The sequence below is a fragment of the Takifugu rubripes genome, chromosome 13 (genome assembly GCF_901000725.2).
Source record: "Takifugu rubripes chromosome 13, fTakRub1.2, whole genome shotgun sequence".
Taxonomy (NCBI): domain Eukaryota; kingdom Metazoa; phylum Chordata; class Actinopteri; order Tetraodontiformes; family Tetraodontidae; genus Takifugu; species Takifugu rubripes.
Genome location: NC_042297.1, coordinates 12657262 through 12682654, shown reverse-complemented (window position 1 = coordinate 12682654; position 25393 = coordinate 12657262). Strand labels below are relative to the sequence as shown.

Genomic DNA, 25393 nt, shown 5'->3' with positions numbered 1-25393 from the left:
AATTGTTCCAACGCTCCATGATGACATCTTAATTTGTTTTACCATCAAGGTTATTTCCCCCTGCAGTCTTGTGTCAAAAAATAGTTGATTATTGAACTACAGAAAGCCTTTTACCATTAAAACGAGCAAACCAGAAAGGGAGGTTGATGCTTTAAAAACATCCATCCATCCATCCATCCATCCATCCACCCACCCACCCACCCACCGCTTATCCGGGGTCAGGTCGTGGGGGCAGCAGCCTAAGAAGAGAAGCCCAGACTTCCCTCTCCCCAGCTACTTCTTCCAGCTCATCCGGAGGGATCCCCAGGCGTTCCCAGACCAGTCGAGAGACATAGTCTCTCCAACGTGTCCTGGGTCTTCCCGGGGGTCTCCTACCGGAGGGACATGCCCTAATCACCTCACCAGGGAGGAGTCCAGGGGGCATCCTAACTAGATGCCCAAGCCACCTCATCTGGCTCCTCTCAACGTGGAGGAGCAGCGGCTCAACTCCGAGCTCCTCCCGGATGGCAGAGCTTCTCACCCTATCTCTAAGGGAGAGCCCAGCCACCCTACGGAGGAAGCTCATTTCGGCCGCTTGTACCCGTGATCTTGTTCTTTCGGTCATTACCCAAAGCTCATGACCATAGGTGAGGGTAGGAACGAAGATCGACCGGTAAATTGAGATCTTCGCCTTTCGGCTCAGCTCTCTCTTCACCACTACGGACCGGTGCAGAGTCCGCATTACTGCAGACGCCGCACCGATCCGCCTGTCGATCTCCCGCTCCATTCTTCCCTCACTCATGAACAAGACCCCAAGGTACTTGAACTCCTCCACTTGGGGCAGGATCTCCTCCTTGACCCTTGAGGCACTCAACCTTTTTCCGGTTGAGAACCATGACCTCAGATTTGGAGGTGCTGATCTTCATCCCAGCCGCTTCACATGCGGCGGCGAACCGATCCAGTGATAGTTGGAGGTCACGGGCCGATGACGACAACAAGACCACATCATCTGCAAAAAGCAGAGACCCGATCCTGAGGTCACCAAACCGGACCCCCTCAACACCATGACTGCACCTAGAAATTCTGTCCATAAAAATTATGAACAGAATCGGTGACAAAGGGCAGCCCTGGCGGAGACCAACCCTCACTGGAAACGAGTTCGACTTACTGCCAGCAATGCGGACCAAACTCTGGCACCGATCGTACAGGGAGCGGACGGCCCCGTATCAGCGGGCCCGGCACCCCATACTCTCGGAGGACCCCCCACAGGACCCCCCGAGGGACACGGTTGAATGCCTTCTCCAAGTCCACAAAACACATGTGGACTGGTTGGGCAAACTCCCATGCATCCTCGAAGACCCTGCTGAGGCTGTAGAGCTGGTCCACTGTTCCACGACCAGGACGAAAACCACATTGCTCCTAAAAACACTTTTGAAATAATTTTCCTTTTTAAAATCCATCCTGCAGTTTCCCGTTGGCATAATAACAGGAAACCTTAGCTTCTTCACATGTAATGGTATATTTGATTGTAATGATGGCTGATTGTTTGGATAAACATGGATGTAGAGTGGGAATGGCAAAAAACAGGAGGCAAAAAAACAAAGGCCTATTGAAAAAGATAAGGAAGGAGAAAAAAATCCATACTATGGCTGAGCAGAAGGTGAGGGTCTCCAGCTTACCTGTCTCACAGCGGGGACCAGTAAATCCTGAGGGACAGACACATGTGTTTGGAGACACACAGGTTCCTCCGCTTCTGCATCCATCCTCACAGAAGGCTGAAAACACAAGGTTTCATTGGTCATCACAGTATCACAGCAGCTCCACAAAAAAGTGTGTGTGTGTGTGTGTGTGTTTGGGGTGTGTGTGAAGGCATTAAAAATCCAAAGTGGCTCCCATGGCTGTTATTTTAAATGCAGTTCAAAGCAGAAACACACATTTGCCAGTTTAGCTGTCAGGCAAATGATGGTTCTCATGAACGCGTTTTGTCGGAGCAACACCAAAAGAGCAACTAGTAAATTATAATCGTAAACCTCAATGTGGACCAGAGAGGGAAAAGGCAACATGATCCCAGAAATTCACTGAGAAATTTGAGGGTGTGTGATAATCTGATCAGCTAATCAGCCACATCTAAGGTCAATTTAGAGTTATTATTAGTCTATGTATACCTTTGGATAGTGGGAGGAAGCCAGAGTGCCTGGAGAGAACCTGAACAGGCCCTGGACACCAGGTCCTTATTGCTGTGAGTGCCAACCACTGCACCCCTGTGCTGCCTACTGCTTTTTTTTCAAAAAATAAATCCAAGCATGGCCTTAAAACATAATTTTATAGAGTTTTACTCGAACGAAGCTCAAGTCAGCAACATCATTGGTATCCAATGTTACTCTGGTGCATTTAAGTCTCTCACAAAGTTGAAGGTTCTTTCTATTTGACTGATTTAGTTCTAAGTTCTGAAGGAATGTTTACAAAATTATTCTGAGGGAAGCGGACTGCTTTTATATGCTGAGAAGTCTCCTTCAAGTTGTAATCTAAACACACACACACACACACACACACACACACACACACACACACACACACACATGCGGAATGTAATTAAATGACCTCAAAAGCACATATTAAGTTGCAAGGACAAACTTCTTCACAACATGCGCTACAGAGCCATATACCCAGCAGAATCACCAGTCGCTTTCACCTTCTATGCATCCCATCCATCCATCCATTCTCTACCGCTTATCCGGGTCGGTCGCGGGGGCAGCAGCCTAAGGAGAGAAGCCCAGACTTCCCTCTCCCCAGCTACCTCCTCCAGCTCATCTGGAGGGATCCCCAGGCGTTCCCAGGCCAGCCGAGAGACATAGTCTCTCCAACGTGTCCTGGGTCTTCCCAGGGTTCTCCTACCGGAGGGACATGCCCTGAACACCTCACCAGGGAGGCGTCCAGGGGGCATCCTGACTAGATGCCCAAGCCACCCCATCTGGCTCCTCTCAACGCGGAGGAGCAGCGACTCTACTCCGAGCTCCTCCCGGATGCTTCTCACCCTATCTCTAAGGGAGAGCCCTGCTGACCTTCTATGCAGTCTCAAGCAATCTGATTGAAAGTAAGGCAAGGCGGCATGTGATGTGACTTAATGGTGTTTTGAGATCAGTCACAAAAGAAGAAGAAAAACAAAGTATTCTGAGTGGTTTGGAGCTCGTGTTCCTGAGCCACTGTATTGATTCATTAAGTTTCACCCTCTTGTAATGACACCCCACTCCTGTAGGGGGCACTGGAGGTGCCAGTGATTCACCTGAGGACGTCTTATCAGCTACAGGAAACAAATATCTTTTACACTTTGCATCATATCTTTACAGCTTGTTATAGCCAATAATAGTGGTCATAACAACATGACTGACTGATATAAGACTAACATGGCTGATAAGCCTGTTCTGCATTTTTTTTTTTTTTTTTTGCGTATTCAAGGCATTACTACAATTTTTGAAATGCGTCACATCTTTCCTCATGCTGTAATTATAAAACAGACTGGGGCACAGTTCTTTTTTTCTGGAGTAACCTGCAAAAGGTCCGACTGGATTCAGAGCAATGCTGCAACACCCTACAATCATCAGCGTGTTCTGTGAGCCTCCGGCTACAATGAGAAAGGAATGCAAGAGAGTATGAGTAAGCTGGCACAGGCCAGTTATCCACACAAAAAATTAAAAATAGGAAAGCATTTGAGTGTGCTAAGATGTCGAGAAAGAGTGGTTTCTCCTTAAAGAGCCCAAAAGTGAGCAGGCGTAATTAAAAGCCTAATTAATGACACAATTTGAAAGATGAGCCTTAATGGGCTGAATAATTCAGTAATACTTACATTTTGTGTAATATATGGGCAGAAACCCATCACTCTTTAGTTTCTAATCAAGCAGACTGATTAGCTAATCAAGTCAGTGATCATCCTGGTGTTTCACACTTGTGAAAAACACAGTGATTATAGAAAGACATATCAACATATCAACAAATATAAACAGAATCTCATGCCATAAGCTATTAAAGCTATTAATGCCACTGGTTCCACAATCTAAAGAGTTCTATCACAGTCCTCATTAGGATTGTGATTGCTTCTGTACGAATAAACCGCACTTTAAATTAATTACACTTATATTGACTCAATCTATCTCCAGCTCTAATTATCATCCTGCTTCCATCAACCTAATGGTCTTCTGCCTTGCAGGAATGGAGGGCTGGGCAACATGGTCGTTAGTTACCGTGCATTTTTTTCTCCTTCTGAGTTACATATTCTACGCAGTAGTTGGTAAGACAACGTTGCTTTCCAATGCATTGACAGGAACCTCCGGGATTTAGCGCCGATATTAGTGACAGAATGCAGCTTTGCTGCTGCAGGAACGATCTCAATCCTGCCTATTATCCGTAACTGCTGACTTCTCCACTCTTTCATCTTCCTCTCTTCTTTGGACGGCCTGTATCAAATCTCTTTTCACATTTTCTACCCTCTTCTCTCCTCCCTGACTCCGCCTCCGTCTCACATTAGCAGGAACCCTGCAGCGACAAATAGCCCCTGCTGGGGTAGTGAGGAGGAGAGCTCCCGCCTTCATTGTTGTCCCCACGACCCCCAGCTAAACTCTCTCACTGGCCAGCTGAATCTGGTGCTGACTTGTGATTTCCGCCGACATGCTTATAACCAGAGATTTGCTATTTGAGTTTTCCATTATGGGCCTAGATTGCTTTCCAGTGGGTGGCGAGAATGGAATCATCTCGCTCTGTGCAGCCACTAACAGCCACATTCACGGTCATTGAGTGTCCAAGAATCCATTTCAGAATTAAGAGCAGGAATGTCAGAGAGAAAGCCAAATTCAAGAACGACAAGAGAAAGAAAAAGAGCTGTCCTGTCAAGGCGCACTGCTCAATGACAACATCCACACCCTGATGACCATCTTCACCCTGACCAAGACTAATGTTTCAAGTTCATTGCTTTAACAGTGGCTGAAGGATTCAGTCTGAAGACAGACGTGATGATCAGCCACGTCTACCACCCTCTGTTTGTGTCTCTCACATGAATGTTATAGCAGGAAGCATCTGTTTATTCTGAAGATAAAATACTTGGTATTGTTTGAAGGTGTTCCCAGAATGCTCAAATACTTCTCTAACCATCTGGATGAAGGAAAGAGATATACAACCTACTTCTGAAGTTTAAGACATAAAAGTGCACCAGGGAAATCAAAAGTTGACTGTGTTTCCTAATCCAAATGGAGACAGCGTGCTGAGTTTTTGGATATGAATTTAGGGAATGAGTCCTAGGTCTTTTTGATACAGCAACAGATGCAATATTCTTTTCTTTAAAAAAAAAAAAAAAAAAAACTGGACTCTTCCAGACTCCAGATTGTTACATGACCCTTTAAGGCAACGTGCCGGAAAAAAAAATGTCAAGGCACCGAACTGGAACTAAAAAGAGAACGCAATTATAAGCCCACTCGTGTTTGCCGATGAACAGTAATAACAGTCATCTGTGCAGATTTCCTGTTGAAGTTTTGCATCACAACGGTGGCCGAACGCGTGCTAGGTAGTTTGGTGGGTGTGGCCTGTACTGGCAGCCAACGAAAGGTCAGAGTCATGTCGGATTTTCTGTTTCTGTATGTGATCATTGAGTCACTCAACCCTGCAGCAGCAACATCAGCGATGTAATCATCCAAATGAACTCCTGCCACTGTGGAAGCATGGCCAACGTGCACATTTGGAAAAGTAGTTAACTTGTACCACTGTACAAGTGTCTGCTCACTAAAGAGAGCTAAAACTCTGCTGTCTCTGTGATGCACCTGAGCGGAGGCCACCAGCCCTGGCTTGTTCTCTCTGTTCAGCATTTACTCAAATCACAGATAATGACCCCACTTACAAGACAATGAGCACTCCAGCCAGGTGGATGACATGGATTAAAGATGCGTTAAGTCTGTTTTTTGTTTTTTTTACCCGTATAATGTATCTTTGGCGGGTTGAGCGGGTGGCTGATCGATACAGCCGACACAGCCATCAATTCCAGCAGGTGCTGGCAGAGATTTCTCGCCACATTGTCCGCAACCGCTGAGAGAAGAAAAGTACTGGAAGTCAACGAGCAACACTTAACAACACACAAGCAATTTCACTGCCACAGCGCATTTATGCTTGAGAAGTTATTTCTGTGTTCCGACAACAGGAAAGGGGAATAAACCACAGCCACATAAAGACGTAACTTGACGCCATTAAGTTCTGAGGAAATGGCAGCGGCGCAGCTTCTTTCTCGCAGTTCTAAGAAATTAACTTTAGTTTTGTAGTTGGCCCAGATGCTTTCAGCAGATGTGCTTTTTAATAAAAATCACTGCTGGGGAACTATGGCACTCATAACTCAACGCACCTATAGAGCGCGTGCAGACTGAAGCGCTTCCTCCAACAGCAGATGGTAACAGATTGATCTAAAACCGATGGAATGGTTTATGTCAGTAAACATTTATTTTCGGCTCCAGATGTAAAACAGCAGTGAATATTTAAATCACCTTCTGCCATTATTTTACTCCACAATCCCCCAGAAAACACAAGATCTTCTGTGAAGGAAACATTGTTGTACTATGTTCTGGGCTTGAAAACACTGCACGTGCAAAAAAACCCACAAAACTAATGACAGCTGCAAAATGACAAAGTGTAGAGGAGAGAGGGAGAAATAAAAGGTGCCAATCAGAATATAAAAACCACAAAATAGCCATCTGACTACACCACAAACATTAACTGGCTGTTCACGCCACGTCTGGGTGATTTTATCTATTTTCATCTGTGAAACAGCCTTCAGGCCATGAACCTATCGGAGCAGGGAGGATGGGAGGGGCATCGATGCCCTTGGCAACAGAGTGTGAGTTGCTTTTATATCTAAGGGCAGCGCAGGACCAACGACACTACATGAATTCATGACTGTGACACAGGCGCATGCACAGGTAAGTTCTGCTGTCCTGTCCTGAAGAGAGAAGCAGCGATTAAAGAAAAGAAACAGGCATTGTGGAATCCTCAAGATGGGAGACATTGCATAAAAGTGGGGTTGAAAACAAAGGCCTCACCCCAATAACAGAGAAATGAAAGCCATTTTGTTCAGAGTTCACATCCATCAATATCAATATCAATCTTTATTTATATGGCACTTTTCATACGCTAGGTAGCACAAAGTGCCTCACAAAGGATAAAAACAGCAAAGAGAACAAGAGAATCAAGAAAAGGACACACACACACATGCATACAACACACTTACACACACAAACAAGCTTAGACAAGTTGAGACATGGCTGGGCACCGAGACCTGAGGCGAAGGAGATGAATGGATTAACCATACCTAGTTGTCCCAAGTCACCTCTGATACAGATTGGGTCATTTGGAGTGGACTTGGCAGTTTACATTCTTAGGATTTAGAACAGTACTTGGGTTTCAGCTAATGCCGTTTCACACGTAGACGAGAACGCAAGCAAGAAATGGCTAATAATCAGAGGGTGGAACTATGTTAATGATATTTTGATTTAGACTTCTGTAATATTTTGAAGTATTGCTGGAGGGAATCAGCGAGAGCACTTGGATGATGGACTGCTGATTAGCACAACTTCTGCTTCCTTTCTGGCAAAATCCTGCATTTAGAGTTTAAATGTGTTCCGCTGAAAGACAGCAAAACAATTACTGCTGGTTTGCTATTATTGTGTGGAAAAAAAGATGCTTTTTTCTCTCCCCAAAGACAAGACTCCAGCAAAAACATGCAAATGAAAGCAATGAGCCCAATCTGGTCATCAGTGGTTGTGCCGCCAATGCTAAAGTAAATAATGCATCTGTGTTCTTGAGCCTTGTTGGTGCAGAAAAAAACAGGAATACAGAGAATAGAGGAGTGGAGATAGCAATTTCATGCAAATGGAGCTTTGCTGTCCGCTCTTAAGGCGCTTATTCTCTGCACAGATTTATTACTGCAGAGCGTCACAAACACCACAGGTGAGAGAACATGTCCAGCGTGCACGACTTCTGCCTGGTGCATGACACGGTACGCAAGGGTGGATCTGACAGGGCGAACATGAGAGGGGATCTTTCTTTTCTTTTCTTTTTCTTTTCTCTACAGCAGCTTCATCGAACAGCAGGCCGAACATAATTGCTTCAAAATGATAAGTGCTACAAAGCTTCAAAAACAAGTGTGTTGTGTGGATTTTCTGCATTCGTACCGAATCACAACTTCAGAGAAACAGGGGTTTTTACATGCTGTAAAACACTGTGGCCTCTGGCACCAAAGCACACGGCCGAGTAGCAAATGCGTTGTTCATGCTGTAGAGGGATGAAGTGGCGCAATAATTATGTAAACACAAAATTAAGTGCTTTGTCTTGGAAGTGAAATCAATCCAAAACTGGAGTTCTTTTGTTTCCGCCGCCCTGCAGCAGCCACTCGCTATCAGAAAGCATTAGTGTTGGTCTCACTCTCACACGAGCCGCATGCAAGGTGGTTCCTCAGTGATTAACTCTGACAGCAAGAAGAGAAAAGCAGGAGTCAGTGCCTTTGTCCTTTGTGCTACTGTTTAGACTCGTTACTCAAATCCTCTCGATTTAAAACCCCTTAGTCTATACAAACCAGGCTCAGCGAATGAAATAGACCATTAACAAGATTAGCTCACTTATTCCGAGGCCGACAAAGGATCTCAAATAGGCTGCTGATCATTAAGCTGGCAGCAGGGACCATGCTGATCTATAATCTTTGGTGCTGCAATTGAACTGCTGGGCCTTATTTATTGTGCTCTGAGGGGAACCACATAGCAGCAGTCCTTTTCTCTCTTGCTTGGGGCACAAACGGAAGGTACAGACGCGAATCAAAAAAGAAAAATCGAGGCACAGTAAAGGCGGGACCCTTGACTCCTCAGTTCTCCTCAGATGAAAAGAGTGATTAATATTAGCATAGTCGTTGGAAAATGATGGAGGTCTTTCTTCAGCTGCCTCCGCCGAAGATGAGCTGGGTACTTGATGTGATGTTACCCTGCACGTGGATGAAACGGCTTAAACTTAATCGTACAGTACAAACACCACGCACACAAGTGCACGATGTTGCCGAGCAACTGTAATTAGCCGTCTGTTATGGAGGTGCATGTCAAGTAGCTTTAAGGGTGTCTTCTCGGACTTGGCTGCAACACTAACCACGGGGGGGGGGGGGGTTTGGTGGACTCACGTGAACCACATTGTGGGCTAATAAATAAGAGTCAGCTGTTTGTCCCGTGGTCGTCTCCAACATTTGCACCAGATTTTACCTTGTTATTATTCGCAGGGGTAAACTGAGGAGCCACAGTTGCACTCAGACTAATTCTCCTATTCCTGAGAGAGACGTGGTGATATATGAGGGGAATGAGATGGGAGGCACAGGTCGATTGGCCAAGACTGTTGCCATCACGCAGTAATGAGATCTCATGGGGGAGGGGAAAATAGAGGCAGATTTCTTCAACTCCCTAGTCGCATAATACTAATTGGCTGGAATACCGCAGGTAAAATGTTAGGAGGTTTAATGGCATTATTAAAGGAAAAATGTGATGGGACAAATCCTCAGCAAACGCGGCCAATGCTGTGTTGGAGCTGGAAGAGGTTTATGAGGAGAGATTCTTAGGTTTTTTCCAGAACAACTATGAGAACTCTGAAGCTCTGCACAAAGGTGGGACGTGTGTGCGATGCGGAGATTCAGTTTAGTTGCAGAAACCCTCATTCATCCTTGATTCACACGGCGGCTGTTTTGAGAGCCTCCGCAGATCACTCGTCTGCTCTTTCACCTGTCTGGAAACAATGCAGCAGCAGCAGCAGCAGCAGCAGAACGTGTGGAAACCACTTTGCAAATGGTTCCTCCTAGAAGCAGAGTCCCACCCCCCACCTATCCTAATGGGCATGCTACAGAGAGACAGTGGACCTGCTGCAGGGAGGGAACGCCTGCTCTTTTCTCCTTCTGTCAAATCTGCCCGTTTCCTCCTCCTCATTATAACAACCAGCTATTTTGCTTTCAGGAGCTCTGTGTCCTGTCCATCTCCCTTTCCACCTGCTGCACCCACACATGTGTGCACGAATATAGAAAATAACCTGCAGCAGTTAAAAGTGCACGCTGCCTGCTTCCTTTGATCTTAACACAGCTGCTTTGACCTGATACAGTTAATCAGGTGGCCATTTCTTTATTAGTAGTATTTATTCTGATAACTTTACACTGAATCATGTAGTAAAAACTCTAAATAAATGAAAGCAAGCAACACCGAGCTTATTAAAAACTTATTAAGCTTAAGCTTATTAAAACACTTACAGTCCTGTCCATAAAGGAGCTGTCAGATACATCCTGCTGCCCTCCGCTAAAGTAGAATAACTTTCACTTCATTTCAGGCTTATTTATGTTGCCTTGCACTAAACTGAAAAGCTTCAGAGTTGCTGCTTGCTTTATTACATGTGGTTATTACATGTACAAGTCTCGTGGCATGTGCTGGTTTGGTGTCTCCTGGTGTCGCCTTCCTACGTGGACAGGAAACCATCGGGAATCACGTCCATCATGAGAAAGTTGCCCGTGTTAGCTGTGTCCGGAGAGTAACTGCTTTCACCGAGGAGGTCGCTGAGGGAGAAGTTATTAAAATGCTCCCAAGGGGCAGATTGACCTTGGTGGTAGTTAAGGTTCTCTGGGTGGAGACGTGATGCGCGTTGTGTTTTTCTTTCCTCATAATTGCATTAGCCTGTTATTTAGTGGGCTATTGTTACTTAGTGAGCCATTAAATGGTTTTTAGTAAGCGTGGATTAAAACTTATCTGGAAACTGTATGTTGTAATAACACATATTGTCACATGATGCACGACGGGGGGAGGGGCTTGCAAGAACGTGGCAATCCATGTGCAATCGATCAACTATTAAACAATAAATAATGTGTTGTGGAACAGCCAACAAAGAGTTCACTGCTGTGTCATGGAAAAATGATTTCCTTTGCTTTTTCAATCTTCACCTCGGCGGGCAAAGACGGGGCCTGTTCCATCCCTGAGGGGCCTTTGTTATGGGCTGGGGAGACACGTTTCACAGTTTAGCCGTAGTTCATTCAGTTTTCAATGTTTGACCAGAAGTCTCTGCTTTTTGTTATTGCAATAAAAGGAGGTTATTTGGCGATAGTTGAGAATTCCCATTATCAAGACATTATTACTGAGCTGTTTCTCCACTCGAATCGCCCATTTTCCTGGGTTTATTATTCTGAAGATGACTACACACAGTCGGTGAGTGCTGTAGATATAAATAGGGAGTGTGCGAGCACTCCAAACTTCTATATACGAGGCTGAGCAGATGCTTTTAAAAAGATTGGATTGTATAAATAATACCAAACCAGGGTTGGAGTGAGCAAAAACAAAAACATTTCTCAGTTCCGGCCTTCTACCGTCCTCCATGTGCAGAAGATCCTCACACCAATCAGCCAAGATGCATTTGCAAGGCCAACAGGAAACAGGGATTAATGGAGAGGTGGAGGGAGGGGGTGAGGTGGGGGGGCAGGCTGAATCAATTTCCATCATCTCTGCATCTGCTGCCTGGTTAGCTGATGTGAAAGCTGAGTGACCCAGACTGACCGTGATGTTACAGAGTAGAGGATCAGCCACCACCACAGCATGAAAGGAGGGCTGCAATCGATGGTCGTGACTGTTTGAGTGTCCCGTGATCTGTTCCAGGTTCGGGAAGGATTACCTCGACAGATGGTGCCGTTGCCCACGTAGCCCGGCTTGCAGGTACACAGGTGTCCTCTGATGGTGTTGGTGCAGATGGCGTTCTCATCGCACAAATTCTGGCCACCGGCGCACTCGTCGTGCTCTGAGGAGGACAAAGAGGAACTTTATACGAGCTATTTAAGTTCACTGGGGAAAATGAGTGACACTTCCCACCGCTAGTGCTAATGTAACCACAAAATGGCCTTGAGGGAAAATTAGCACTCAGGGGAGCTCAGGAGTTAGTCTGTAATAACGGCTGAAGAATCTGATAAGATCGTTAAAGCACTGAATTTTCTAGGCTTACTTTTAAAAGTGGAAATGTTGAAAACGTCCAGGGCTGACTGACTGCTCTGTACCAGCAGTAATTAGACTAATGATGGCTTAGCAAGAGCTGGGTAACTTCGACCATCCCAAATATCAAATATCAACTTGCAGAGAGATTCGCTGGTACATGAAGGTGTTTGCTGAAACTGCCACGTCCTTTCCCAGCATCCCAGTAAAATATTGGTATCCCACTTTATGTGATTGAGTACTGGCTGATGTTTTTGGGGTTTTTTTTTGCTTGAAGCGTTGCCAGACAACAGGTGAAATATTTGAATCAGTCATTTTTTTTACTGTTCTTGTCTCGTGTTTTTCACGTTCCACCTTGATTTAAAGGTTTAAGCAAAATTCCTCATTTTTTAGGTGGAAGGCATTTGAAATAAAATGCTAGGTGAAGGAGTGCAGCATGATGACACACACCCTCTGTGTGTTCTGAGCTCCAGCTCTTTGTTTACGAGCTGGGCCGCTGTTGTTTCATGTACATTGGTAACGTCCACGTGAAGATGACCGGGATCCGACATTACCTCGAAAGAAACAACAGCCGTTGGTGAAGAAGGTAAAGGGACGGAAGTCAGACTAACATTGGTCGCGAGGCGACGGGGTGGGGTCGGAGAGCAGAGGTAGAGGGGAGGGGGTGTGGCTCAGGACTCGTTTTGTTTTGGTCTACAGACAGCGCACAACAGCGAACCTAGCGTTGAAAAAAGTGTGCTCATTGCCCCTTTAATGAGTGCTTTACACGGCCGTCCCGGCAGGCCGACATTAATCTGTCAGTAAGGCTTTTTTGTCATCGAAATCTCATTTACGGTGCTGCACAGACGACAAGCAGAATTCTTTAACCTGTGCATCGCAGCGGCACAATAATCACGTCAAACACGACCTCCCACGTGTGTCGATAATGAACGCCGCAGCTTCCTAATGAGGCTGCGCTGGAGATGACCCGAGGCCACCGCAACACTAGAGCCGCCATTAGAGAATAACGCTAAAGTGATTCATACATTTTTTAAAAGCAGCGGAATTAAAACAACATGAAATAATCATCGCGGATCTCGCCATGGTTTATGAATGTAAAATTAATTACTTTTTTTTTTGGCAACGTAATACAGATCTTATTGTTGGGAGCTTGTCCAATTGATTAAAGCGCCTTTAATTCATCTCACATCGGGATCTAACGGGATTTCAGATAATAACAAACAGAACATTAAAAACGTCACGCTCGGCGATTCATCTCTGGGGTTCACGGCGGAGCCTCACTGCCAACACGGCTCCCGACACCAGACGCACACGGCCCGAGGCCCGGGACCTGGCCCGATGTGGGTCCCAAGAGCAAGGCGCACGCTAAAACACACCCGTCGTTAATATTCACAGAGTCATGACTAATAGATTCCTCTTAATTAATGAAGGGTGCTCAGAAGGCCCTGAAGCAACGTGGAGGAATTATTTAGCTTTTCCTCCCTGAACTATAAAACGGAGATGAACATCAGCCAGGCTGGTGGGATGTGCTGGAATTTATGTGGAGGGACACGGAAGGTGGGCTGCCAGGGTGGAAATCTAATAGAGGAAGAGTTAAATGATGAAATATTCAGTTTGCTGATGGCAGTGATGTGATGGACGGGAGGGCAACACACCTAAATATTGATGTTTAACCACAATTTAGAATTATGGAGGCTAAACAGCGTTTAGGAAAACGAGTTTGGGAAGAAAATGAAATCGGTGAATACCTACAAGGAAAGACGCTGATTTCAGGAAGATGTTCAGGAAGAATAGAGAGGAGATAAAGTTAATTACTCATTACATGCAAATATGATCTGGAGTGTCAGTAACTCAATAATTCAACTATAAGTTGAACGTTTCATGGTGGAAGAGCACTAAATTCAAAAATGTAGCTATAATAAACCAGGTATCACCTGGTCGTTTACAGCTCTGAGGCAACATCTAAACATCTAGAAACGGAATCGTTCAACAATCCCACACTCAACATCCTGCTTCACTGGTTTGGCTTAAAAAGAAACCTGCTGTAGCACAGCGTGGTGGTGGTGGGGTTGAACACTGTTGTCCAATTAACGCTAAATACAGGACGACACCCAATCACAGCTGAACACGGCGTCTAAAGACACATCATCAGAACGCCGAGCAGGCGGGCAAACTGGGAAGGAGGCAGGTTGGAGCTCACAGAACTGAGTCCAACAGATGACGAAGCCACGTTTTGCAGATTTTTTCTTTTTACCCCTGAAAATGTATTTTAATGATAAAATCAGGCCAGAGGATCATAAATATGAGATAAACTCAGCCAACTGTAGAGTACATTTAAATACTAAACAGGCCACTAAACAGAATGTTGACGGGTTTACTGACACGCTGCGCTAAGAACATCAGATACCAGACAGCTTGGACTTGTTCTTTAATGAAATGTCACACAGTCGGGTTTTGTATGTTTTAACTGTCCAAAATTCAAACAGATGAGCCGGATCAGAAGTCATTTCTCACATTTGCGGGGAGCCTCGGTGTCAGGAGACATGGGAATTGGCATTTTCCAGCTTTAACGCTCCTCTGCGCTGCCTATCTTTAGCAAACGCTCACATCATCTCCACCTCTGTCTGATGTCTTCCTCGACACGTCAACAGTCACAGAACTGAAGATCCCCTAAACTCTCCTTGTGGCGGATAAGACAGGAAGCGGCATCCCTCCGCTATTTATTGAAATGCGAATCTATTAATTGCTTGAGTTGCTCTGACACGTGTGAAATTCAATACAATTGGTTTGGAAGCGTGGAGGATTAAACAAATAATCAAGGACAGTTTATCAACTGCATCGTAATGTGTTCTAGGTGTGCATGTCAAAAGCAATAAATGTCCCTTTAGAACAAGATTATTATTAGTATTTACAAAAAAGGGAAGGAAAAGAATTCTATTTTCAATGTCATAAAGAGCATTTTAAGTTTCTTCACATAAAGTTTTTCTTCCACTCTGTAACTGTGGAACATCGTCATCACTTAGTTCCCGAAACCCTCCGAACTTTAATCAGACATTTCCTAATGAAGGAAAATAAGATGTCGCTTTAAATAACTGACAGCTTACTCGCAAATTGCTTTGCTTCAGAGCTCATTAAGTTTCTAAGAGTATGGAATACTCACGATAATAGAAGATAAACGTTAACCTTGATGTGAAGCAAATGGTTGTTATTTTATTTTTATAAGGGACAGAATTCCCAGGAGGAGCCTGGTGGTGGCAGTCGGGTGTATCAGGCTAATAACGGCTAACTGAGCCTAACATATATATAAGGCTAACGGCTAATAACTGACCCTCCCATGTTGCGTAAGAGCTGCTGTTTCAAGTTGAGAAGTTCAGAGTAAAGTTTGTGTGTGTGTGTGTGGGGGGGGGAAGAGGGGGGGGGCAGACTGACAGGCCGATTGGTGCAGCATCGGTGCCGTCTGCTGAACCAGCTGGCCAAATTTACCTGTCAGTCTACTTTCCCATCCACACCTATAGACCCAAGCTGTGTGTGTTGACTGAGAGGAGGAGCTCAAACAGCAGCGAGCTGCAGCTTAAATACTCCACAGCAGCACCACCACCGAGCCACACTGTTGTGTGCATGTATACAAAGAAGCATAACTTAAATGAGTTTCAGTAATGCTTAAGCATTGAGTGCCTTTTCTATTCTTTTCCTGAAAGAACCTTTCTAAAAAGGCCTTTGAGGAACTTTCAGATCCACTTGGTGCTTTCGTTTTCTGCGTTTATCAGATCTGCGGCTACAAAGAAGCTTAATTTCTCCCGTTGCTCAGAGAACCTGAACAGCTCAAAAATAAAGACGAGAGACTCCCCGTCTATTAGAGAATGAGTAAAACCAATACCCCATCATTCTTTTTCCTGAACATAATTGGTTTGTACGACATGTCCTCATCACTTAAGCTCTTACCATTGTGTCGTTCGACAATGTCAAGTGGAACGCTTCGGTATAATGTGAGATTTAATGACCAGTGACGAGATCATAAAGACTCGAGGATGGACGGGTCTTTCTTTTTTCCCTTTCAAAAGGGAAGCACAATACTGCTGCTCACTTTAAAACCGTGAGCAGCACAGAGAACAAGTGGGATCCTGGCTCTGCTTTCATTTATCTTTTCATCTTGAAGACGACGTCTGAATGAATGCTTCCCGTGTCCCAGGTTATGCTACGCACTGCACATTTAGCGGCGCTTCCTGCCTCCTTGGCCCCTTTACACTGAGAGCCTGAGGAACCACCACCGCCCTTATAGCGACTGCTCATTTCACTTCATGGGAGGATCTAAACACCAAACTCAACAACCTCGCAATTACTATAGTACTGTAAAAACTTAAACTCTCAAGTACAGGAACAGATAAATGTCTGCACCACAGATAACCTAAAAAGGTAAATCTATTATAGTTGAGTCAGGTCCCCCATCTGCTGCATCCAGTCCTCCCCTGCAGCCACAGACTTAGGTTGTTGCTAACAGCAAGCATCATATGATGGCAGAAACTAACACGTACACTGACTTTACTGTCTCAAAGCTCAGTGTTAAGCCTTGAAGCAGCATGCTGTGACGGGTGAAACAGGCAGGATGTTATTGTTGACCTTTCTTTTCTTATGGCAACATCAGCAAGAGCGCTCAGAGACAGATTGCTGTAAATATAGCAATGTATTTGGGTTTCTTTTTAGCTAACATCCAAATGAGCAGAGATGGTTGACTTTCCTCACTTAGAATAAGGAAATGTTAATTTACATCAACATTAAGTTGGCACATAACACAAGTGTTTCTAGATATGTTGCAAATATGTTCTTTATGGATTACAGCTGCTTCTTGAGTGCAGTTCACATTTATTTTAGTTTATGGTGTCTTGAAGATCGACTTCAAAATATAACGCCTCCGCGTGGGGGCTGCAGCGCCGAGTGCTGGGTAAATGCAATTCATTTACTTCCCAATGAAATATACGGCTCTCAGCAATAAAAGTGCTTAGGGCTGCAATTCACATTAATGAAAGCATGTTCCATTAATATGCTCTGTCAGTAAACATCCATCCCATAGCTGCAAAACATTAGCATTTAACACGTCTCTACGTGGAGGGATGGAACCACGGGGGTAATCGCAGTAAAGGGGGTCCAAAACACCCCACCATGGGAAAAGCGTTCATAATCAAAAACCAGCAAACTGAAATAATGTTGATGACGGAATGATATGCACTGAAGACATGTTGGGAAAATTACTGACAAATAATCTGACACAGAGCTGGAAGACCTGATGCCCCTACAGGCCGTATGTGGTACTGTCGATTGAAACAAAGTGATTTATTTTAGAAAACACTGGTGCAGTCATACAGCAGGTAACACTTGGGGATTCTATTTCCCTCCTAAAAATCATTCACCTGGACCGTCATCATGTTACGGTCGCCAGTGCGTGTCACACAACGCATGCACTCAAGGCCAATTCAATGATAAAGTAAATCCCGTTCCTGGCCCAATATCTACATTTTTAATGGACTGACATCCCCCTGCACTGTAGACTACATCCATCTCTTCTGCTCAGCGGGAGTTCCAGATAAATAAGAATCACAGGGACGACTGAAGACATCTTCGCTAACTTTGTCCAGAACCGCGTCACGAAGGCTCATTAATTCAGCCGGTGCTGAGGCAGCCTTGGCGCTGTGACCTCCATCATTGAAGAGTTAATGTACGCGAGGAAGGTTGCCAAGGTTTCCAGCCTCATCGTCGCCACTGAGCTCCACATTCATTACCTGTATAATTGGAGGTGGATTTGATCATATTTTCATTAAACATATAATGTGTCTCTGCAGGGGAAAGACGTCAAATCTATAATTTCAGAGAATGTGGCAAACAGTGCATGAAATTAACGCCAGCGTCTCGCGGTCAGCAATGCCACCGAGTCAGATACGGTTGCTATAAACAGGAGCTGGGAGAGAAAATTCTAAATGAAAATGTATTTTTCTATGTGCATACAGGGTAAAAAAGGGAATACACAAAGAGGAGTCAAGTTAACAGAAAGCGGCTGATATCTGCGAGAGGCATCTTTTTTTGACTTACAATAGCAATAAGCGGGCCAGTAAATCTCATCTATATATCAGAATCCTCAAGATGGTTTAAATCATTTATTTGTATAAAGTAGCTTAATTTATTGAGGAGATGACAGCAGCTTCATGCGGCATAATCCTTCAATAATGAAATATTTGTTGTTTGAGGCCCTCAGCCGTTCGTGCTGTACAGTAGATAAAACCGTTACATTAAAAGTTGCCATTCAGAATTAACAGCAGCCACTAAATCCATTTTAAGCTGGCTTCACCTTATTGCTCGGCCTGAGCTAAACTTTCCCCTGGGCTGCCTTTGCTAAACTCCCGCTGTTTAAGTTGTAGCTGTTAAATTTATCAGCACCTGCGTCACGCAGAAAACAATTCCACTGAAACACAGCGATGGCAGGATAAACACACAGCTATTATCTACCAAAGTGAGAGGTCAGAGGTCACGTGGGGATTCACTTCAGCTTTTCTTAACACTGCACCATAAAAATCGTATGCATTATTTTGGGGATGACCTCTATTAACAAGTGTGTTTGTGTGTGTGTGTGTGTGTATTATCTCCTGTTACACCATATTCAGGAGGGTCTAACCATGGGAGAAGGATCCCATGTCTCTTCTGAGGCTGTGACACTTGTGATTTTATGCATTTTAGTTTTTCTTAATAGTCAAATAAACCTTGGGTGCGCCCCGGCTAAGGTTAGCTTTAGCATGGACCTGAAATGTTCTGAGAATCAGTCAGAGGTTGGATTTGCAACCATTTGCAGTATTAAAGTGCATTTGGTGCAACCTGAGAATCTCCCTCTTAATAGAATAATGAAGCCACAATCTCTTTTTTACACTTACACTCTATATGTCGTCAACATAAATGACTCTAAATATGTAAATGAGCTTAGCTTGAACATCAAAGGTAACTGAGGAGGAAGAGTTCCTGGATTTCAGGAGTGCAGCTGGGAATTTTGTTTAAGTCAGAAAAACATACAGTATCTGCCAGTGTTGTATTTTCTTTGTTTAGTAGTAGATCAAAAAGACGCACAGATCACATCTGTAAAACGTTCAGTGATTTGGAAAAATAGGCCAATCAACTGCAAACATCTGGAACACTAGCAGAACTCAATTGCGCTACACTTTGCAGTTGTTTTTTTCTTTATTTCCCCTTGTTTCTCATCCTCCCGTCACAGACCCACTCATGCCCAACTAGCCTCTGACACGGTTCACATCTCCCACACTACCTGGACTGTTGTCCGTGTCCTGCACTCAGAATTCCTTCGCCACCCTCTCAGGTAAGTTTTATTTCATGGGAAAAGTCTGCAAAATGTGGACACTAAATATTGCCGCCCGTCAAATTTCATCCCAAATGCACCCTGACAGATAAACAGCAGCTGTAAGCCCAGGAACTAATACTGGCTACACAAATATGGATGTAATTGCAGCCTTGTCGCATTTCTAAAGATAAGGCATACACTTAATACTTCCTGCTTCCCCTCTCATTCCCTCTCTCTGGCCAATGTTCCCCTCAAGCCGCCTGTCTGCTTCTGCAGAGGTGAAATCAAGTGGAACCACAATTACAGCAGCCTCCTATTGTTTACAGGGTTCCTCCACAGAGAAAAGGCTCCACTGCCAGGCAGGACAGACAGCCTCGTGCCCAACGCTGAAGGTGATGCATGGTGTGTCGCGTACAAGCTGGAGCAGGCGACATTTTATTCCTCGGAGGAAGCAGCTGCTCCGATTATAATATTGAAGGTGCATTTCGAGCCTGTTCACCGCCTACAGTGATGTAAGGTGGGTTTGCAGTGGGTGAAGCACATTACTGCCATCAGTTACTGTCATCCCAAACACTCTTACCCGCAGCCATGGTTTAATCTCATTTCTGCCTGATTGCCACAGTGCACGTGACGCTCTCACAGCTGACAGGACACGCAAATCAGCCTGTGATTAGGAAGAACATTTTATTCCAGTCTTTTTCAGTGCCTAATTTATTAGTTAGATTTAACATGACAAAAATAATAATAACCACCTGCAAGTAAACATTTTATCCACAAGTAATAATAAGTGTAAATTTCAGGTGCTAAAAGCATCATTTGTGCTCAGGTTTTAATCATATCTCCTAGGTTACGCCTATATCATTCAGTGTTTTGAGCGCCCCCTTGTGGCCAGTGTCACTTCAGATCCAAGGTCATAGGTAGCAAATGAAAGTTCTGTGGTTTTACACCGTTAACTTTGGGGAGGCGCTGATTTGTTTTGTTTTTGTCATATCGAGCCACAGTTTTCTTTAATAAATTGTGTAAACCTAAAAACTTTCGTCTCATGTCACTAGGTTCCATCTTCTACTTTTCCAGAACTTCCATACTTGTGTCAAACCCCGTTCACCTTCTGTTTTTAAGATAAGCAGGCAGTTAATAGTCTTAAATCATAAATTGTTATTTGACTCGAGGGCCTTCAAAGCGTCATGCAAATGATTTTTTGCAGCACACTAAGAGCAGAGAAGCTGAGGTATTGAGAGTTTAGAATGCAATCAGAAATCTACAGAGAAGCGCTTCAGGCTCAGTTACTTAAATTACATTCCTGTCAGCAAAATAGTTGTCTACACCCCAGTGATGGACCGATACTGTCAGGAGATCACGCGACAGAACCGGCTTTTGCGACAAATTATAAGTTAAAATGTGGCAACTTGGCAGGATAAAGCAGATTTCAGCCTCCCTCCTTTTATGACAATGTCTGAATGTCTGTGTGACATATTATATCAGGAGAAAATCAACCTTTTCTGCTAATCACTTGGTAGCCAGAAGCTGGCATCAAGAGGTAAAACAATCCAGGTTTTAACACCAATTACAAAGCCGACACCTCACTGCAGCCTGTATGGTAACTGTGCTTTACACACACACACACACACACACACACACACACAGAAGCAGCAAAATGAGAGGGGGATTTATCTCTCCCAGCAGATGTAGAGAGAATGTTTCCATACTGTAACCCCCCCCCCCCCCAGTCAACAGCCAGGACAGTTTACAAGCTGCCAAGCTGATTGATTGCATATGGATCACTGTTCCTGTGCGGGTGCCAAATGTGACCTCATTAAAGATCACTTCTGCCGAGAAAAGCTGTGCAACCAACCAGGAACAACCTATTCAGCTTGAAAGAAACATGTTGCTCTCAACCCCTCAAACAACAGCTACATCAGGTGTTACTCTAGCGCGTATTAAAGAAGCTCAATCAACCAAAAAGGGCTAATGGTGGACTGAGTGGAGTGAATGGCTGATTTCTGGATTATGTTCTTGTTCCTGTGTGATCACAGTGTGAAAGATTCTTCCTTATTAGTCAGCGTCTGTGTGAAATGTTCAAATGCATTTTTAATTCGAGACACCGACCTTGACGACTGATGATGAAATGAATTCCGATTCCTTCGGAAGTCGCTGCCAAATTCACGCAATCCCCGTTCGCATCTGTGTGATAACGCATTAAAAACCACCCAGGTTGCGCAAGATAACGGCCTCAAGACTGCATTAACGGTGATAACACGCACACTTCTCTGTATCTGTTCAATAACTCGCAGCTTTATCTTTTTTTTATCAAGGATTAGGGGGGTTCTAGAACATCCAGGCTTCATAAACGGTGGGTTGGATTAGCCCTGGGTTTGTTCAGACCTGATGTGACTCTGCATGCTTGGAGAATATACGAATATATGATTAGACTGAACTTAAAATATTATCAAGTGTAAGCTCGCTAATTAGCACACTAAACTGTGATCGTCTGGGACAGGGAGTGTCTATAGCGCTGTTTCCCTGCTGCAGGTGGCTCAATCAGCCTGGTTCACTGCACCTGGATGTGAAATTATTTAACCACACCTGCTGTCCCCACTCCCCATCCATCCCTGCAGCACAGAAGTGCACCGGCTAATTTCATCCGGCACACTTTGCTTTTCCAAAAGCCCTTCTGAGGGATGCAATCTGCTCGTTTCAGTCCTTGCAGTTGGTAGCTTGGATTTGGACCACCAACCCATGTGATACCGGTGATCAAGCTTTAAAGTGTGAGGAGCGAATCCTGATGATTTCTATGCATGGAAGGAACTCAATTCCTGGTGTACAAAACCAAAAGAATGGTGCGTATATACTAGTGTAGAGCTGTTTCTTTCATTTGGGCTCCAGCAAGAATACACTTTAAAATGAGAACAAAGGTGGGAGAAGAAGGGAACAGATGAATGGATGGATATCCCAGCTTCACTGTCAATGAGATCCACTCTGGCAGGAGTATATTCATCAGTTTATGGGCCATGCTTGATGTTTTGCCCAGTATGTTGGTGTACTCAAGTTTACTTCATTTACCCCATTAAGACACCATCATGTCGCCGTCTACAAAATAAAATCTACTGCGTGTCGCGGCCGGACTGAACAGGCTGCAACGACCTGATAAACCAACGATGCCAGTTTAACTGTGTGGAAACGAACTGGACTGGGAGACCCAACACATTTCAACGCCGGCCCATTAAATTTCATTCTGCTTGTTAAAACACTTGAATAAAGAGGAACTAATCCTGGCAGATCAAAAGAAAACTTTAGTTCATTAGCGACGACAGAACTTCAGAAGGAGAGGGCGAGGCGTCAGACAGCCGGAGCAGACGTACCGCTGCAGGAGTACTCGTCCACCCTGATGAAGCCTGGCAGGCAGTCGCAGCGATGGCTGCCGGGCAGGTTGACACACACCGTGTTGGACTGGCAGTAATGCATCTGGGTGGCGCACTCGTCGATGTCTGCGGAAGGACGGAGCAGAAAGAGACTCATCAGTCACACACAAATAAGCAACCAGCCCCCGTAAATATTTACACAAAGGAAAGAAAATGAGACAGGAAGGGCTCTGTCCTGACATCTGTACGGTTTCACCGCTCTGCAACATGGCAGAGCTTCATGTTCACAGAATCCTCCTCCTCATAATGAGCTTTAAAAGACTTTGTGGGAGCATCAAAACATCGAGCTCGGGGAGGAAATGGGATCTTAAATCACGAGGGAGGGCTTTAGGAGAGGGACCTGAATTCCCGCTACTGTGCGTGTGTATGCACATATAAGTATTTATGTGGTACTTTTCCGCTGAGGGTGTGTGTTTGCTACATGCAAAGGAAGGCAGGAAGAAAGCAAGACCAGTATTTCCATATCCTCCTCCTTTAGGATTCCACCTCTTTTCCCATTAGATTTTGTATAAAACTATGCTGTTGACTTACAAAGAAACCTGTTTTTTTAATGTGGGTGCTGGTTTGCACAAAGAAAGATGGATCATATAGTCACAAAGGCCTTCACCATCCAACACATCGATCACATCAAACACAAGGAGGCCATTTGAGTTGTTTGTAAAACAATAACCAATTTCAGGTTTTATCCTGTCCAAAAGATCCCCTCTCACCTAAAACAACTCTTTAATGGCAAAAGAAGGACTCTTCAAAGCTGATGATGGCCATCGTGTGACGTCCCCCAACACTCAGCCTCAATTATTCAATGCTGAGAGGCCGCTGATTTATTTTGAGAGGGAGGAAAACATCCACCGTCTGAACAGGTGCATGATGCCACAATTTGAGCCCGAGGTTCAGCTCTGTGTGTAGGTGTGTGTATGAGTAGCTGGGTGGGGGGGTTGTTGCAGGTGAGGTCTGCTGACAGAACTGGAACTGTCATTTCACACGGGGGAATTCATTTCTCTGGATTTATCAGTGTCTCTCCCGTTTCTCCACACCCAGCCCAGGCGCCCCTCCCCCGCCCCCTCTCTGCTGCCTTATTCATGCTGTGATGTAGGTCAGAACCAGAGAGGGGAACAGCTAAAAATAAGGTGAGATGTGACTCCTGTGTGAATTAGCACATGCGTGTCTTCGTGTGGGGTTTTTTCCCCCCTCTTTGCTTTTTTTTTGCACCCGTTAATCCGTCAGCGTCTCTCTGGGTCTTTGCAGAGAGTTTGTTTTTGTTACTGTTGAGTGATTAGATGTTCTGAGGCAGAACAGATGAAGACTGAAACTGGACAGATGCCTCTGGAGGAAGGACGGTTTGGGAGCCGCCTGGATCCGATCTGGGTTCAGTATCTTGACTCGGAATACAGAGGTTGGAGCTCCGGCTGACGACACAAACGTACCGACTCAAATTTAAAACCCACATGTCGTCTGTTTTTGATATGGTGGACAAGATTGTGTCCTGTGGAGCTTCAGGTAAAAGCATCCTCACCACTTCATACACATATTCTGCTGCAGAGACTGAGGAGAGAGTTTGAGAATTCTGTGTAGCTTCAGATTAGAGAGCAGAATCACACTAAAAAGACTTCTCCGGAGCAAATATTGGGGGATTTGGGGGGGGGGGGGGGGCACATGAATCGGAAATGTTGGCCTTCAATTTACTCTAATGCGTCTGTTGGAAGTTTAAGCCCGTTGCTCTGCCGTTTTTGCCCCAGATGATTGACAGGCGGCACAGAGCATCATTTAGCAGGGCTGAAAAATTATCAGTCAGAGCTGAAATAAAAGAAAACTCTTCCTTTCCTCTCCGTGATTGACTTTCATCCCGTGCAGATGACAGTTTTACGCCGCCAGAGTGGAGACCAGGAAAATGGCTTAAATGGCTTCCACCGAGTCGGACATGAAGCTCAGACAGCAATTATGTCCCAGCACTTTTGCACGCAGCATTACTTATGAACAACTTATAAAGATAAGTGAGTCTCCCACAGCAGAGCACACCTGCTACATCAAAACGTACCTTAGACTCACACTAGAAAAGAAACCAAGGATTTTCTGGGTCTCGTCACCATAATGAGGATGCAAACGCACCTCAGATGGCTGAAATCTCCTGTGCGTGTTGCCGCAACAGAAAATTTAAAAAAAAGGAAAGAAAAAAATATCAACATTCAGAGCCGGACTGCATGTTTCTCTGATGTGGGTTGTCTCCATCTCAGTCGAAGGAAAACTACTGGCGCTTTTAATTAAAATTCATTTTTGAAAGCAGCGGCTCTTATCGTGACCCTCGTCCTTCCTGAGGACTTGCACCACACAGGAAGTGCTTCGATTCAACACGTTGGAAAAAGGTTCGCATTGTTTGAGAGGAGCTGGCGAAGTGGGAGTATAGACTGATGGCGTTCCCTCTCAGGATGAAGAAACAGAGTGAGGAAGGTGGTTTAATCTAACCGTCAGTCTGCAACTTCAACAAGGATCTGCCATTCACCGAGCCGCGGTGTGGCAGCCTTCCAGACAGACACTCTGAAGCATGAAACTGTAACAGAATCCTTCTGTCACGCACAACGCAGCAGTTTACCGGGATGACAGTCGTCGTGTTTGTGTGTGCTGGGTGTTGCCATGGGGAAATTCATCGAAAAAAGCTCAGC

The 25393-nt window shown here is 44.8% G+C and overlaps 1 protein-coding gene across 1 annotated transcript in view; it reads right to left on the bottom strand.

The window, feature by feature from the left end:
• LOC101068019 (protein kinase C-binding protein NELL1) overlaps window positions 1-25393 on the bottom strand; it is a 160053-nt gene that overhangs the window by 14643 nt on the left and 120017 nt on the right. The window contains exons 14-16 of the mRNA XM_011609877.2: window positions 22677-22802; window positions 11674-11796; window positions 1659-1754 (exon numbers count right to left, since the gene is read on the bottom strand). Of these exons, the coding sequence (XP_011608179.1) occupies window positions 1659-1754; window positions 11674-11796; window positions 22677-22802 (345 nt within the window). The remainder of the gene's footprint in view (window positions 1-1658; window positions 1755-11673; window positions 11797-22676; window positions 22803-25393) is intronic.